At 45.4% G+C, this 15,102-nt stretch overlaps 1 protein-coding gene across 1 annotated transcript in view; it reads right to left on the reverse strand.

Annotated features, from left to right (window-relative positions):
- The window catches only part of LOC144828000 (fibrocystin-L-like), a 1,506,874-nt gene that overhangs the window by 165,709 nt on the left and 1,326,063 nt on the right, over nt 1–15,102 (reverse strand). The window contains exon 72 of the mRNA XM_078686147.1: nt 13,732–13,854. Within this exon, the coding sequence (XP_078542273.1) occupies nt 13,732–13,854 (123 nt within the window). The remainder of the gene's footprint in view (nt 1–13,731; nt 13,855–15,102) is intronic.

Raw genomic sequence — 15,102 nt, forward strand, 5'->3', positions numbered from 1 at the left:
GAGAGGTGGACTAAGGCAACGCCCCCCTTTCTCCACCACTCTGCAAAAGCATCTCCTGGTGTGATTTTTGTTGGGGGAGGAAGTCCCCTTGCCTCCTGAGGGTCCCTGGGGGTTGTCCAGCCTACCAGGTACTTCCAGTACGCCCCACACAGCTGGATTTCTGACGGTGGACCAAGGCCATGCCCACTTTTAACACTATTCTTGAAACGCATCGCCGGGCGCACTGCTGCTCGAGAGATGAAATCCACTTGTGTACTGAGGTCCTCATGATACAAGAGGACCTCATTGCCTCACCAGCGGTGCGCCAAGAGGTGCGTTTGTAGAGTGGCGTAAAAAGGGTGTGTGGCCTCGGACCAGTCTCAGCAATCCCACTGTTCGGGGCTTACCGGAGGTACTAGTTGGCCCCCAGGGACCCTCAGGAATAAAGAGGACTTAATCCCTCAATTTAGAACGCACCAGGGGGTGCTTTTGCAGAGTGGTGCAGGGAGGAAGCGGAGCCTCCAGCAAGATGCCAGCTTTTCTTTTTTTTAAATATGTTCAGAAGGGGGGCTGTGTGGCACCTCTTCTTTTAGTACTTTTTTGGGCACTACGGACCCCATCCTCCAGGGCCTGCGCGTATGAAAGAAAAAGAAAAAATGGGAAGGGAGCTGCGTGGCCTCTTTTGCCCGGGCCGCTATTGGCCCCGGGGACCCATCCCCTGGGGCCATGCCAGCATTTTTTTTAAATTTTATTTTGGAGGGAGGCTGCGTGTCCCCTCTCTTGATGCCTATTAATGGCCCCGGAGACCCCATCCCCGAGGCATTGCTTGTTTTTTTTTTTAAATAAAATAGTACATGAGAGGGGCCCTTCCCTTGGCCACTTCTGGCCCCAGGGACCTGACAAGCCGTTTTTTTAGGAGAGGGGCTGTGGGGCCACACTCCCAAGGCCAATTATGGCCCGACCTTCCATTTTTCTTTTTGTAAAAGAATTAATTTAAAGAGGGGGGCTGAGTGGCCCTCCTCCTGGGCCACTTCTGGCTCCGGGGACCCCATCCCCCAGGGCAGGCCCTCAAGTTCGGAACCATGAAGGAAACCCCAATGGCCCCATGGTCCAAGCCTGCTCCTAGCCTCCTGCGGGAGCCGGCATTGCTTTTGGGTAAGGGGAGCAGCAAACATGCAGCTACCCTTTCCCAACAGCAATTCTTCTTTACTTCGTTGAAGCAATAGCAGGTTTCCTGCTCTCGCTTCAATGAAGCAAAACAGTGTTTGCTATGGCAGGGCGGGAGCTGTGCTCCTGCCCTGCGATATCAAACAGCTATTTCCCAGGGTTTGTGTTTTTTCCTTTTTCTTGTGACTCGGTTACTGAGTCACAAAATGGCTGCCAACACCATCTGGTTTGGAGTGTTGGCAACCAATCAGAGTGAAGCTCGTGCTCTGGAGGATTTGCTGTTCCTCCTCGGTGCTCAGATAGCGATGTTTTTATTTTTCTTATTCTTCAGGAACTATTGAACAGATTAACAACATTTAAAAAAAGGTTGCTTTCTGAACCAAGAGCTACCTTTTTGCCAATGTTGGTATAATTGAGTTCAGCAGTTTGGGCAAAAGCCTATTTCTAAATTTCCTAAGGAAATTAACATTGGGAAAATGCATTTTGGGACCCCCCTTTTTCTCGGCGCCCCGCTTGATGAATCTCCCCCAAACTTTCAAGACAGGAGCTGACCCAGACTGGTCATTAGTTTTGAAAATTTCGCAAAGATTCGTCAAAGGGCACAAAAGATATTGGCAAATCAAAAAACAATTTTTCTATGGATAATAGGTCCTAGCTATAACTACCTACTGGCGACCGCCAGTAGGTTAGATATATACATGTGATCAAGGCAGTTTTACCGGCCAAAACGTGTCATGACTGCAATATGAGAGAAAATAAATAATAATCGCACAAGCAAGAGGAGTTTGTGCATTCATTCTCGCCGTCAAGGAGGTTAAGGAGTGCTATACAATTGGATTTGATATAAATATATATAAATATATACATATATATATATATATATATATATATATATATATATATATATATATATATATATATATATATATATATATATATATATATAAAAATTCGCATTGAAAGTTCCTTCGAAGCGAAATTGATTTACAGTGGTCCGTACTTTCCACCACTGTAAAGAACTAGTCTGAAGTTTGTGACTATCAATGATGATTTTACAAGGAAGAATAAAGCATTTCCAACTATAATATTTCTGCTGGCCAGGCCAGTAGCAGAATGCACCATCCAATTCATGGGTTTCAAGCTGCACCTGAATGACAAGTTCAAAGAGGCTAAAATGTATGTGGGATCTGTTTTTTGGGCCCCTCAGAAGTTATATGGCCTCTCATTTTTGGTCATGACTGACCATTTCGAGACAGAGCCTAGACTGAATTTGTTGGCTTGCACGTCTGTCATGGCACTAAGCTACAAGATTATAGAATGCAACTAGCTCAGAGTAATAAACAGTGGGCCAGAATAAGTGAGGCATTTCATACCATCAGTTTTTACCTCTTGTAGCTTGTTTCTCCAAGTGAGAAAGGTACACCCATGCATGGCTCCAGAACTTGCTACTTTAGGACTTAACTTGCATCTTACTAGGAGGCCAGCAAGGGTGGACTGTCTTTGGTATTGTATGGTTTAAATTTCAAGCAGAATTTAGACTAGGATTTTGGAGAGACTGTCACTTTATGGGTGTGGCAGGATTACTTTTCCTATGGTTGGTTGTTGCTTGTGATGGCACAGGCAAGTTAAACCAAATCAGTGGAATAGGGCACATACATATAGTTAGTAATGCCTAAGATTGAATAAAGCATTTACAAACAGCACATTTTGTAGTCCACCTACAGAGTGGTGAGGATGCCTGCCCAGACTCCCAAGATAGGTGTGCCGTAGCACTCATTCTGCATCCCAATGATGAGGTCCGACTAAGCAAAAATATATATGAGATTACTGGTCTTCCCTTTTGGATTGACTGTGGCCCTACAGTTCAAGCTGAACTTTTTATCATGGTACAGAAAAGCAAAGAACCGTAAAAAGGAATGTAGTAAGGGTTATTATTACCGGTTATTTCATGCCCACCTGTGACTTTCTGTTGTCTAAGTGGAGTTCCCTGATCGAAAGAGGTATGATTTCAAGAATAGTATCACAATTTCAATGTGTCCGAGCAAAGAAATGGCATTGCAGCAATAACGCACCCCAAGGCTATAACAAGCATGTGGATAGGAAAATTGTGTGGAAGTTTAGTATTTCCTGACTGTTTTGTGGTGAAGCAAGGCTGATTTGCATTTGGCTGGTCACTGTCTGTAATGAAACATCTAAAATAAACGATTTGAAACAGCATGAGTGAAGAGTAATTACCAGTGGTTCGATTTGTTTCAAACATTTCCAACTGTCAATTTATGGTTGTCTCACTAACAATGGCAAAATTTGGGACTGAGACAATACTACAAAACTCAAAACGGGACCTCAATGATAAAGTTCATCAAGCCCTAGACATATTTTGATTGATTCAATCAATCAATCAATCAATAGCATTTGTATAGCGCGCTACTCACCCAGAAGGGTCTCAAGGTGCTGGGGGAGAGGGGTCCGTTACTGCTCGAACAGCCAGGTCTTGAGTTGCTTACTGAAGGAGAGATGGTCCTGGGTCAGCCGAAGGTGGATAGGGAGGGAGTTCCAAATCTTGGCTGCCATGTAGGAGAAGGATCTTCCTCCGGCGGTGGCTCTGCGGATGCGTGGTACGGCGGCGAGGGCGAGGCTGGTCGATCGTAGCTGGTGGGTGGGTGTGTAGAAGGTCAGGCGGCCGTTGAGGTACTTGGGGCCCTAGTCGTGGAGAGCCTTGTGTGCGTGGGTGAGGAGCCTGAACATGATCCTCTTGCTGACGGGGAGCCAGTGCAGGTCTCTCAGGTGGTCGGAGATGTGGCTGTGTCAGGGGATGTCCAGGACGAGTCGTGCAGAGGCGTTCTGGATGCGTTGGAATCTTTTCCGAAGTTTGGCTGTGGTTCCGGCGTAGAGGGTGTTCCCGTAGTCTTGTCGGCTGGTGACGAGTGCTTGGGTGACGGTCTTCCTGGTCTCGGTGGGGATCCATCGGAAGATCTTACGGAGCATGCGGAGGGTGTTGAAGCATGATGAGGAGACGGCGTTGACTTGCCTGGTCATCGGGAGGGAGGAGTCCAGGATGAAGCCCAGGTTGCGTGCGTGGTCCGTTGGCTTGGGAGTGGCGCCTAGGGCAGGGGGCCACCAGGAGTCGTCCCAGGTGGAGGGTGATGATCCCAGGATGAGGACTTTCGTGTTGTCTCAGTTCAGTTTCAGGCGGCTGTTCTTCATCCACTCGGCGACGTCTTTCATCCCTTCGTGTAGGCTGGTTCTGGCGGTGGCGGGGTCGTTGGTGAGGGAGAGGATCAGCTGAGTGTCATCGGCGTAGGAGATGATGTTGAGGTTGTGTTGGCGTGCGATGGCTGCGAGGGGGCTCATGTAGACGTTGAAGAGGGTTGGGCTGAGTGATGATCCTTGTGGTACGCCGCAGAGGACTTCGGTGGCCTCGGATCTGAACGGAGGGAGGCGGACTCTCTGGGTTCTTCTGGAGAGGAACGAGATGATCCACTCCAGTGCCTTTTCCTGGATTCCGATGTTGCTGAGGCGCTATACTAGGGTGCGGTGGCAGACAATGTTGAACGCTGCAGAGAGGTCCAGGAGGATGAGGGCCGCTGTTTCCCCGTTGTCGAGCAGGGATCTAATGTCATCGGTGGCTGCGATCAGGGCGGTCTCGGTGCTGTGGTTGGCTCGGAAACCGGACTGCGAGGGGTCGAGGGATCCATACGTCTCGGGGAAGGCGGCGAGCTGTCTGTTGACGGTCTTCTCGATGACTTTGGCAGGAAAAGGGAGGAGCGAGATGGGGCGGTAGTTCCTGAGGTCGGTGGGGTCCGCTGTAGGTTTTTTCAGGAGGGCGCTGAGCTCGGCGTGCTTCCAGCTTTCCGGGAAGATGGCGGTGTGGAAGGAGGTGTTGATGATGTCCCGGAGTTGGGGTGCGATGATGGAGTCGGTCTTGTTGAAGACGTGGTGGGGCAGGGTTGGTTGGTGATCCGGAGTGGATGGTGTTCATCGTGCGAGTGGTGTCTTCGGTGCTGACCGGGGTCCAGTTGCAGAGGGTGGTGGTGGGGGGCGTTGGTACGGCGGTTGGGTGCGTGGTTGATGCGCCGAAGCTGTTGTGTATGTCGGCGATCTTGCGGTGAAAGAACGAGGCGAGTGAGTCGCAGAGGTCTTGCGAAGGAGTGATGTCGTTGTTTCCGGCGCTGGGGTTGGAGAGCTCTTTGATGATGCTGAAGAGTTCCTTGCTGTCGTGGGCGTTGTTGTCCAGTCGTTCTTTGAATGCTGTCTTCTTGGTGGTGCGGATCAGCTGGTGGTGCTTGCGGGTGGTGTGCTTGAGGGCGGTCATGTTGTCTGTGGTCTGGTCGTGGCGCCAGGCTTTCTCGAGAGTGCAGCAGTTCTTCTTCGATTCCTTGAGTTCGTCGGTGAACCAGGGGGCTTTCTTGCTGCCAGGCCTGTTGGGAGGGTTCTTTAGTGGTGCGAGGTCGTCAGCGCAGGCGGTCAGCCAGTGTGTGAGGTTGCTGGCTGCTTCGTTGGGGTACGTTGTGCTTGCGGGAGGGTTCTGCCTGAGGGAGGTGGTAAGCTGCTCGGCGGTGATCTTGCTCCAGCTCCGGCGAGGAGCCTGTGGCGGGTCGTGGTGGGTCGTGGTTCTTCTGAAGCTGAAGTGGACGCAGCTGTGGTCTGTCCAATGGAGTCTGGCCGAGTGGCTGAAGGAGATGTGCTTGCTGGAGGAGAAGACGGGGTCAAGCATGTGGCCGGCGAAGTGGGTGGGGGTGTTCACCAGTTGCTTGAGTCCGAGGTTGGCGAGGTTGTCCAGCAGGGTGGTGGTTTTGCTGTCCTTGTTGTTCTCCAGGTGGAAGTTGAGGACCCCTAGGAGGATGTAGTCAGCGGAGGGGAGGGCGCGTGGGCTGATGAAGTCTGCGATGTCTTCGCTGAATTGTGTGCGTGATTCCTGTTGAAAGGAAGCCGGCTAGTAGTTTGATTTGAGCTGTTTCAATTTGGACAGGTATTTTATATTCCTAGGATGGGTTCCTGTCTGGCCCTCTCATTCTCAATCATTTGGTTCATCCTGGGATTAAGATGATAATGGGAGAGAAGAGGAGACACTGATGTTAATTTGTCGGTAGAATTCTGAGTTGTGATGATGTTTCATGCTCTTCAGGAGTATTACAGCTCTGACTTGCAAGGAAGGAAGAAGAAAAATAGCTGAAAACGTTTTATTTTCTTGCTCTTTTATGGCTCATGCAAATAAAGAAGGCATTGTAATTCAATGCATTGGTTTGCAGGGAATAGAGAGTGTGTATATTATTCTTGAGCAGATATTGTGTTCATCATCTACAACTAGCCTTTAAGTGCCTCTCAGGAAATATTAATTTATTGTCAGGTAAGTAGCTATTGAGCTCTGAAAATTGAAACTGTTTTTGAACCATGAAGAACAAATACTACGAGGTGCTGGAACAATTTTTAGAGTGGGGTGCTGACATCCATTTGACATCACTGAAGTCATCTGGATTGAGAAAAATCCAAGCATTACAATAGGAACAAGTGTAGCAAATGAGCCACACCCATTCAGAAAGAGGGAGCTGTATGGTGCTGGGGGTGCATTTTGCAACCCACTTTACCAAATCTATTACTAAAGCATGTTATCTTAAAACATTCACATTTATAAAAAAAAATCGATTTAAATGGTGTTGGACCTGAAATCCTTGGTGTGGTCTTTCCCCAACCTTTTTGCCTTCTGTCCACCTGTTTACTGGATTTCGTTTTTGTTGGCATTACAACTGTTTGCACTTTACGACTGCTAATCATTGATACAAAACATGGTAAAATTGGCCTACACTTGATAGCCATATTTAATTTATTTGTAAGTTCTTAGTATAACAAACTACATCTACCCAGCATCTGTAAATGTAATGCTTTGATTGGGTCTGCAACGCTTATTGTGCCACCCATGAAAGTATCACTTTAAAACTTGCCACAGGCCTGCCATTGCAGCGTGTGTGCAGTTTTAAATTACCAACGAGCCCGGGCAAAATAATGCTTTTGTTGAGCCTATACTTGATGCTACAGTAGAGCATCTTAAGTATCTACAGATTTATAATTGCTTGTTAACTGAAATCCCTTGTTGGCACCATGACCTGATAACCTTCATTACCCAAGCCCACAAGGGTAGATTTGGTTGCCCTAATTTAAAAAAATACTTTTAGAAATTCAGCATTTTCTTGCCCTAACCCTTTGGTGCCTGCAACCCATTTTCTGGGTCACATGACTGAGACTAGCTTTGCAGTTTGCCTTTGTGCATTCCTCCCAGAAAGTGAGACGAAGGTGTTGGCACTATGGGCCATTCTACCAGGATGGGTTGGGCAGAGCTGTTCTCTGCTCCCTTACATTCCAATGAGCTGCCTCCGGCACACTCACAAAGAAACTTTACACTAGTCTTTTGTCAGCCTGGACTGCTTGGAGACCCGGCAGGAGAAGGAAGGAACTTTCCATAATCAGATGTGGGGGAAACATAGAGGTTCCCCCACTTCAAAGGATGGTACCACGTATAAATATTGGACCCTCAGACCACCTCTTCAGTAAACATCTGTGGAGGTCATCAGAAGGACAGCCCTGGACCTCCAAAGGACTGCCCTGCTGCTTGAGGTCTGCCTTCTCGCTCAGACGATGGCCCTGCTGCTAACAGAGGATTAATTATGGCAACTCCATTGTTATTTGCGTCTATACTTTTTTCAGTTCAGACATGCACCACTGTGGATACAACTATTAGATCCTTAATATAAAATGTGTCCTAACTGTAGTGGGGTGTACTTTCATTTCGGCATGTCTAATTACCAGGTTAGCCACAATTTATTATAAATATTTTTAGCCTACAGGGGACACTTTTCACTCATAGACATCAATGTGGTGATATCTGCATTGAGTGCAATGTGATGTATATACCACTTTTAATGATAGGATTTCCTTCTTACCACATAGGGATCTTATCAAGGCGTGGGCCAGTTCTACTGACGTTCCCTGGGCAGACAGCAAGCGGACACAATTAACGTCCGGCGCAGCACTTCCTCCATAGAAACTTGCCATAAAAGGACAATACAGATGTCCTCCATTTCTCATGGTGAGTTGCCACTCATAGAGTGGGTTCATGCCCATTTAACACTCTAAAGCTAGCGTTTGTGATTTTGCACGCAAAGATCATGCCTTTCTGTTTAGGAACTTATGTTTACTACTATTGACAGACCTCACCTACAATACTTATAAGGTCTCTTCGGATTCCAGAGTCACTTGTATATTCACACTCTAGAGGTTAGGATGCTTTGTTTTCTTTGCTCTGTTGTTTATATCTCATTACCTTAAACCTTAAACAGAAACTTTTACCTTAGCAGCCACTTTTCCAACTGCTTACCCGAATTGCCTACTCGGATCAGCGGCCGAATACCACTGCCTTAGGTCAGTTACACATTACATTTGGTCTTTCCTATCTGTCAGTTTACACCTTTGTAAACACATAGCTCATTGGCTCTTAACATTTGTGAGGATTAGTTCCCTCACAAGTGTTTACACAGGGGACTAACGGTTTCTCCTGTCTGATTTTATCTATCAATCACCACTTGTCAGTTGAAATTACTCGCTGATTTGTTGGTGCATATGCACAAGAATGAGTTGCATGTAAACCTATTCTACTACAAGTCGTATCACTTTTTACATGATGTGCCCAACGGCGAATTAGGAACCATCTAAACTTGAATGCTAACTGAAATATCATGTTTTTTCCTTCCTAGACTGATTTTATAATTCACGTTAAGCACACAAATTCAAATTCAAATTCAAAATAAGCTTTATTCGATTTTTAAATTTAAAACCATAAAAGCAACAGAAAGAAATACAAACATGCAAAAATAACTCAACAGTTCATTACAAGATTAAGAGAAAACTGACTATTTAAAACAAACTAAAATAATCTAACAAATCGACTATTCAAAGTAATAATCCAAGATACACAGAGTCCCCTTTTTCACCGGATATTATGATTCGGTGCTCGGGGGCCAGGGTAAAAATCATACAGGTCCCAGATACAGATGGGACCATCTCCAACTGTGGGCTGGGTAGATCGTAAATAAGTAGCAATGTTCCTGTGTTTAAATTTCATTAAAATCAAGTCCCCCGGAATATCTTTAGGCAGCAAACCTAGCCACCCCACCCTCCTGACGCTCAGGATCCCGCCATCTAGGGCAGGTGGTAACGGTCTATTGTTTTTGAGCCAGAAGATGGCTTTATTCAGCAGCTCCTGGTGTAATTCACGTTTGCCCGGACTGAGTGCAGGGACCCCAGAGAGAACGGTGACATATGGGGCGGCTTCGGGGGGTAGATCAATTCGATGCCTTCTTTCTTGGGAATTCCTAGGAACTCTGTGAGGGGCATGTCCTGGATTAAAAGTAGCATTGCGGCCACTTGGAATGCGTGTTGTAATGGGGGAGTCAGAAGTTTGAACTTTCCTAGGAGCTTTATTCATCGGCTTTTCATGGATGTTAGTGAGAGTAGAGCATATGGATGTAACAGTATTTTCAGTTGGTGGATAGGTGCTTGTTACAATTTTTTCAATCCTGGTCAACCTGTCCCCTAAATCATTGATTTTTGCAACCAGCGGTGATAAAGCAGAGTTTAGCAATCGCTCGATTTGAGCTAGTAGGGTTGATTGGAGGGGGGATGCAGAATCATTTGTTCGAGACCCGGCCTTATCCGACGCTAATAAGGTTGGGTTGGGGGGTATAATAAGGGGCTACAACACATTTGATCGGTGTTTGATAGAGTCTGATTGGTATTGTCTATTTCCTCGTCGTGGTTACTTTTACCGGTTAAGCCATGGGGCATTATATTAACTTGAGAGAGGATTGTTTCGGGGGATGAAGGTACGTCCAGGGGCGTACAGATTATTTGATCAGTGTCTCTGCCCACTATGGGGGAGGGTTGGTGCATCCGGGACATAATTTGTGCCACACAGGGCATTCAGCTCTTCCCAGATGGACATAGTAGTTGGGAAGCAGAACCCCGAAAACAACAGTAACAAGTTCAAACAGTACAGAACAGTAAAGATTAAAAGGATTAAACGTCTCTGTACCTCCTCCTTTGATGAAGCCAAGTGGGGTAGCCCGGCCCGTCCTCCTCGGGTCCTCTGAGGGCCACAGAGGGCCCGCCCTTTGCCCGGGCTTCGCTCGGCGTCCCACGAAGCGGAGCAGAGCGCAGCTTTGAAGCGCCTCCTGGCGCACTGGTGACGTGTCAATGCAGCGCCGCCGCTGAGGCTGCCGGGAGGTGTAGTCCCGGGGCGGCGGCGCTGTGGTCAGCAAGAAATGACTCCTGGCAGTGGCGGCTGCAGTGGGGGCCTTCTCGCCTCCCCCCTTCCTCAGGTAAGTGTCTCCCCCCGCTCCGCCGAGCAGAGCGCAGCTTTGAAGCGCCTCCTGGCGCACTGGTGACGTCACGTTAAGCACACTGTTTAAGTGAAATCGAGTTCACATTGCTTTTACAATATCCAATACGTCCTTTGACATGTTTGTATGTATATATTTATATATATATTACAGCCATAAAAAAGTCACTGGCGTGACGAAACACGTGTCGGCTGTGCACGCCATACGGAATACTTTCCGGCCACCACATTTACCTTTGCAATCATGGACTTGTGATTTGTACCAGGAATGACATACTAATCACTCAATTGCCTTATAATTTGGGACCTACTTTGGAAATCCTTAACAGGGGCTTCAGTCCTCGAGGTTGTGGTACATATTAGGATATATTTTGGACCATTTGGCACTTGGATTTTCCCCTTACAACAAGGGGCCACCAGGCTACTAGTGTACAAGGTACGCCTGGTGGTTTGTGGATACTACCGATTTGACTGTGGAAATGAATCAGTTAAAGAATCAGCCCTGAAGAAGTCAATTTGTGCAAAAACACCCGACAAAACATGTGTTGGCTGTAGAATATTGTTTTGTTGCATGTCAACAAGTATGGAAGCTGTACACTGAATGTCATTGTACTCTTGAACATCGGATACTGAGTACCTGAATAAGAAATAAAGTGAACAAGTACAATAAAAGACTATGTTACGGATGGACGTATTATTTACAATTTCAGTGCTCAGGGATGAATTGCATTGGCTGTACTTTCCAGACTGGCTGTTTTTTGCACAAACCGAAAATACAAACTTCAGAGAAAAACATTTGACTCCATGTTCTTGAATTTTTTTGTACTAAATAACTAAAGTAAAATTTGGAAATAACTGTATATGAATTGTTGTAAGAAGTGCTATGATATTTGTGTTTGCTAACAGGGATTGCTCTGCTACTTGAGGCCTGCCTTACTACTTGAACCCAGAACTACCAGGTTGGCTTCAAGGGCTAGTTGGCTGGCGTCCTGTGTGAGCTACAGAGACATAACTAGCTGCAGAGAAGTTGAACCCTGCACTTGGCCACTGCTGGAGCAAGTCCTTCCCCCAAATGGTACCCCTCCAGTCCTGGAACACTGTTAGTGGTGCTAAAAGTTGGCTCTTAGAAAATTGTTCACCAAAGAGTGGAAGACTGGGACATACCTGCTCACCGATCCACCCAAGTTGCATCACTGATGGCCTGACTCTTTGTTAGATTCTGCTATGTCCTTTTCTACAGCAGCAAATACTGTTTACTTGGACCTCTTACAGAAGGTCTGCGGCCTCGTGGAGCCCTCATCCGCTACAGTCTGCAACTTCATCCCATTGGAGATATTTGACTTGTAAAAATGTGGCAAACCCCATAGGTAAAACTTTACTGCGACTCCATCTAATGGCTGTCTAATGAAGGCACTTTCTCCTTGAATGCCACCGGCGGCCTTGCCCCAATGAACTTTACTTTCTCAGGAATCTTCTTTCAAAGATTCTTCAAGGGCCCTGATTTAGATCTCAACGGACGGGTTACTCCATCATAACGGTGAGGGATATCCCGTCAGCCGAAATATAGATCCTATTATATCCTATGAGATTTATATTTCAGCGGACGGGATATCCGTCCCCATTCTGACAGAGTAACCTGTCTGCCAAAATCTAATACAGGCCCTGATTATGAAGGTAAGCTGAGACTGCGCCCAATCCACATCATATAGCCAAACCATGCTCCATTGTTGTGCATGGTTTGGCTATATGTTTTTGACCTTAGAAGTTGACTTTACCCTGGTGTCTCGTGACTAGATACTTGTCGTTGGATGCAATTTTGAACTTAAAACTTTAAAAATTCATAACACTGTTTTTATTGATTGGATTTTGTTCATTAGGTTTAATTATCTTTATTAAGATTGACTCTATTTTTCTCAATTGGTTTGGAATTTTTCCTTGTGTAGTGGTTTCACTTTATTAGTGTTTGTGTCCTGCATAAATACTAACCACAGTGCCTCTAGGTTAACTCTGACTGCTTTTGTGCAGAGCTACAAGCAGGTTATGCTCAGGTTAATTTAATTACTTTTGTGGTTCACCCTGACAAGGATTGCGGTTGTTACTTGAGAAGGTTCCTTACCCCTCTCAATCAAAAAATAAATGTCCTACAAATTGTCACTAACATTGCACATGCACTGTATATGTTATAGCACACAAGTGATAATGTGTGGAAAACGGGGCCCAGGGACCATTTATCATTTGCTCATCACCAAGTAAAATGTCTTGATTAGTTTTGATGCTATCAAAATCTATGTTTCCATCCCATTTCAGACATAAAAATGTGCTTCATTTGTATTTTCTTACTATAGCCTTACAGCCCACCATCGAGGGCTATAGCGACCATTGAAGGCCCGCTCCAGCATTGACCTTTAACAAGGGAGAAGGGATTTAATGGCGGAATAGCCGAGCTAAGGAGGGCTATAAGGCTATTAGAACATTCCACCACTAGAGGGCAGAATGTTCTTACAAATTAAACAAAGGCATCACGGAGCCGTGGGGATTGAAATCTCCTCAGGCTCCATAAGGCCTTTGTTCACAGTAACAGCTGTGAACTACAACATTAGAATGTTAAAAAAAAAAAGAATGTTGGCGCTCCAGGCTTCTACCTGCCATTAGAAGCACTCCATTGTTTTCAATGGAGCTTCCAACATTCCAATGTTCTAATTTCTATTATATTTTGAAATACTGATCATTTACAGGTACCTCAATGTGGTTGTGTGTTAGAATAAAATGAAATCCTAAAGCCTTTCCTTTCATACTCCCTGTACCCCAACAAGATAGCTTCACAAAATCCTCCCGCTTTGCCTTCAAAGAAAAGTAAACACTAATTTCTATGCTAAAAGATTACTTTTTTAGTTTTTCAGATATAACAGACATTTGATTTCCATCTTTGAACGCACACGTAATGTGAGAAGATAAAACACAATTTATAGACATCTTTATTGCCCATTCATCTTCTGAACTCAGGTGTTATTATTTTGGAGGTCCTTGCACCCCAACTTCCAGTTCCTAAGACAACATGAGAACACAAAAAGCAGTCATGTTGTTTCATGTAAGTACCTATTAGTTTTTTTACTTAATCTTCATTCTTGTACGTTGCCTCTTTCTTTAACACACATTTACATACAACTAACACATTCACACAGTACTCATTGTCTCACCTTGATTGCTACTGTTTTGGTTGATCTTGCATGGCTAGTTGCAGAAGGTGTGTAAATGATGGAGAAAATTCCCATTCCATTGTCCACAAGGCTCACATTGTTTATCTGCACACTCTGTGTGGTCTGTAAGGCAGTATTGCATGTTAGAAATTAGACATGTAGCAAAGTAAATGCAAAAATAGAGAACAATACCTTGCCAGCTGTTACACCCATCCAGTTCACCTCTTTCCCATTTACTCTTAACAGACACTCAGTCAATAGATTTTTATTCGGCTAATATAGCCATAAAATAATACCACAAGACAGCGCACAATTAAAAATACAAAAAGAACAAAAAGTGCAACCGTAACAACTATATAAAACACAATGGAAACCTGTTAAAAAATACGATGGGAGCAGTAAAACTCTATAGAATAGCTCTTGAATCATGACCAAATAAGGAAAGAGTCACATATAAATTAAGTATACATTTATGCATGCATACTGACTTCCAGAGCTCCACAATGTCCTCAAAGGGTAGATAAAGTTATGTTTCTGCCCTATTGCCCATTTTAGATGATATTACCAATTCATTCAACGACTCCTTTATTGCAAGTAAAAATCTTCCTATTGCACATGCTACAATTAAAAATCTCATATTTATCAACAAGCTAAGAGTTTGATCCCTATTATCAATTTTATAGGTAATAAAAATAGGTTTTAAACATTTCTTCAGTTCTTCTAGAAACCACAAACAGTCCAGCAAAATATGTGGGCCACTGCATTATACTTGTAGTCCACATGTTAAGCATGGGCGGATTTTGCGGATCCACGATTCGCGGATTTAGCGGATCCACGGATCGTGGATCCGCAAAATCCGCGGATTTAGCGGATTTGCGGATTTGGGGGCGGGGCTTCATCGAGTGTGTGGGCGGGGCCAAACGGACGGGGCTTCCACGCGAGCGCACATGCCTCTTGTGTGTCTAAAAGGTCAGAGACCGATCAGAGCAGCATCACAGCGGATTTTCGATGGTATATTTGGGAAGAAGGCACATCTGCCCAGCCTCCCAACGCTCACGATTTTTTTTTGCTGATGAATGAGTCACTGCATTTGCGCTTCAACTAGTTCCAGCGACCAAGTGTGTGTTACTATGCAATCCCTTGAGTGAAATGTCCATCATAGTGGGTAAATGGCGGGAAGACGGTGCACACCTCGAGTGTGTGGGTGGGGCCAAACGGACGGGGCGTCCGTGCGAGCATGCCTCTTGTGTGTATAAAAGGGCAGAGACCGATCAGAGCAGCAGATTAATTTTTGGGCTGATGAATGAGTCACTGAATTTAAGCTTCAACTAGGGCACATGCTTTATTGATATCTGCAAGTGTTTCCTGTTG

This window comes from Lissotriton helveticus, chromosome 4_1, assembly GCF_964261635.1.
Source record: "Lissotriton helveticus chromosome 4_1, aLisHel1.1, whole genome shotgun sequence".
Lineage (NCBI taxonomy): Eukaryota > Metazoa > Chordata > Amphibia > Caudata > Salamandridae > Lissotriton > Lissotriton helveticus.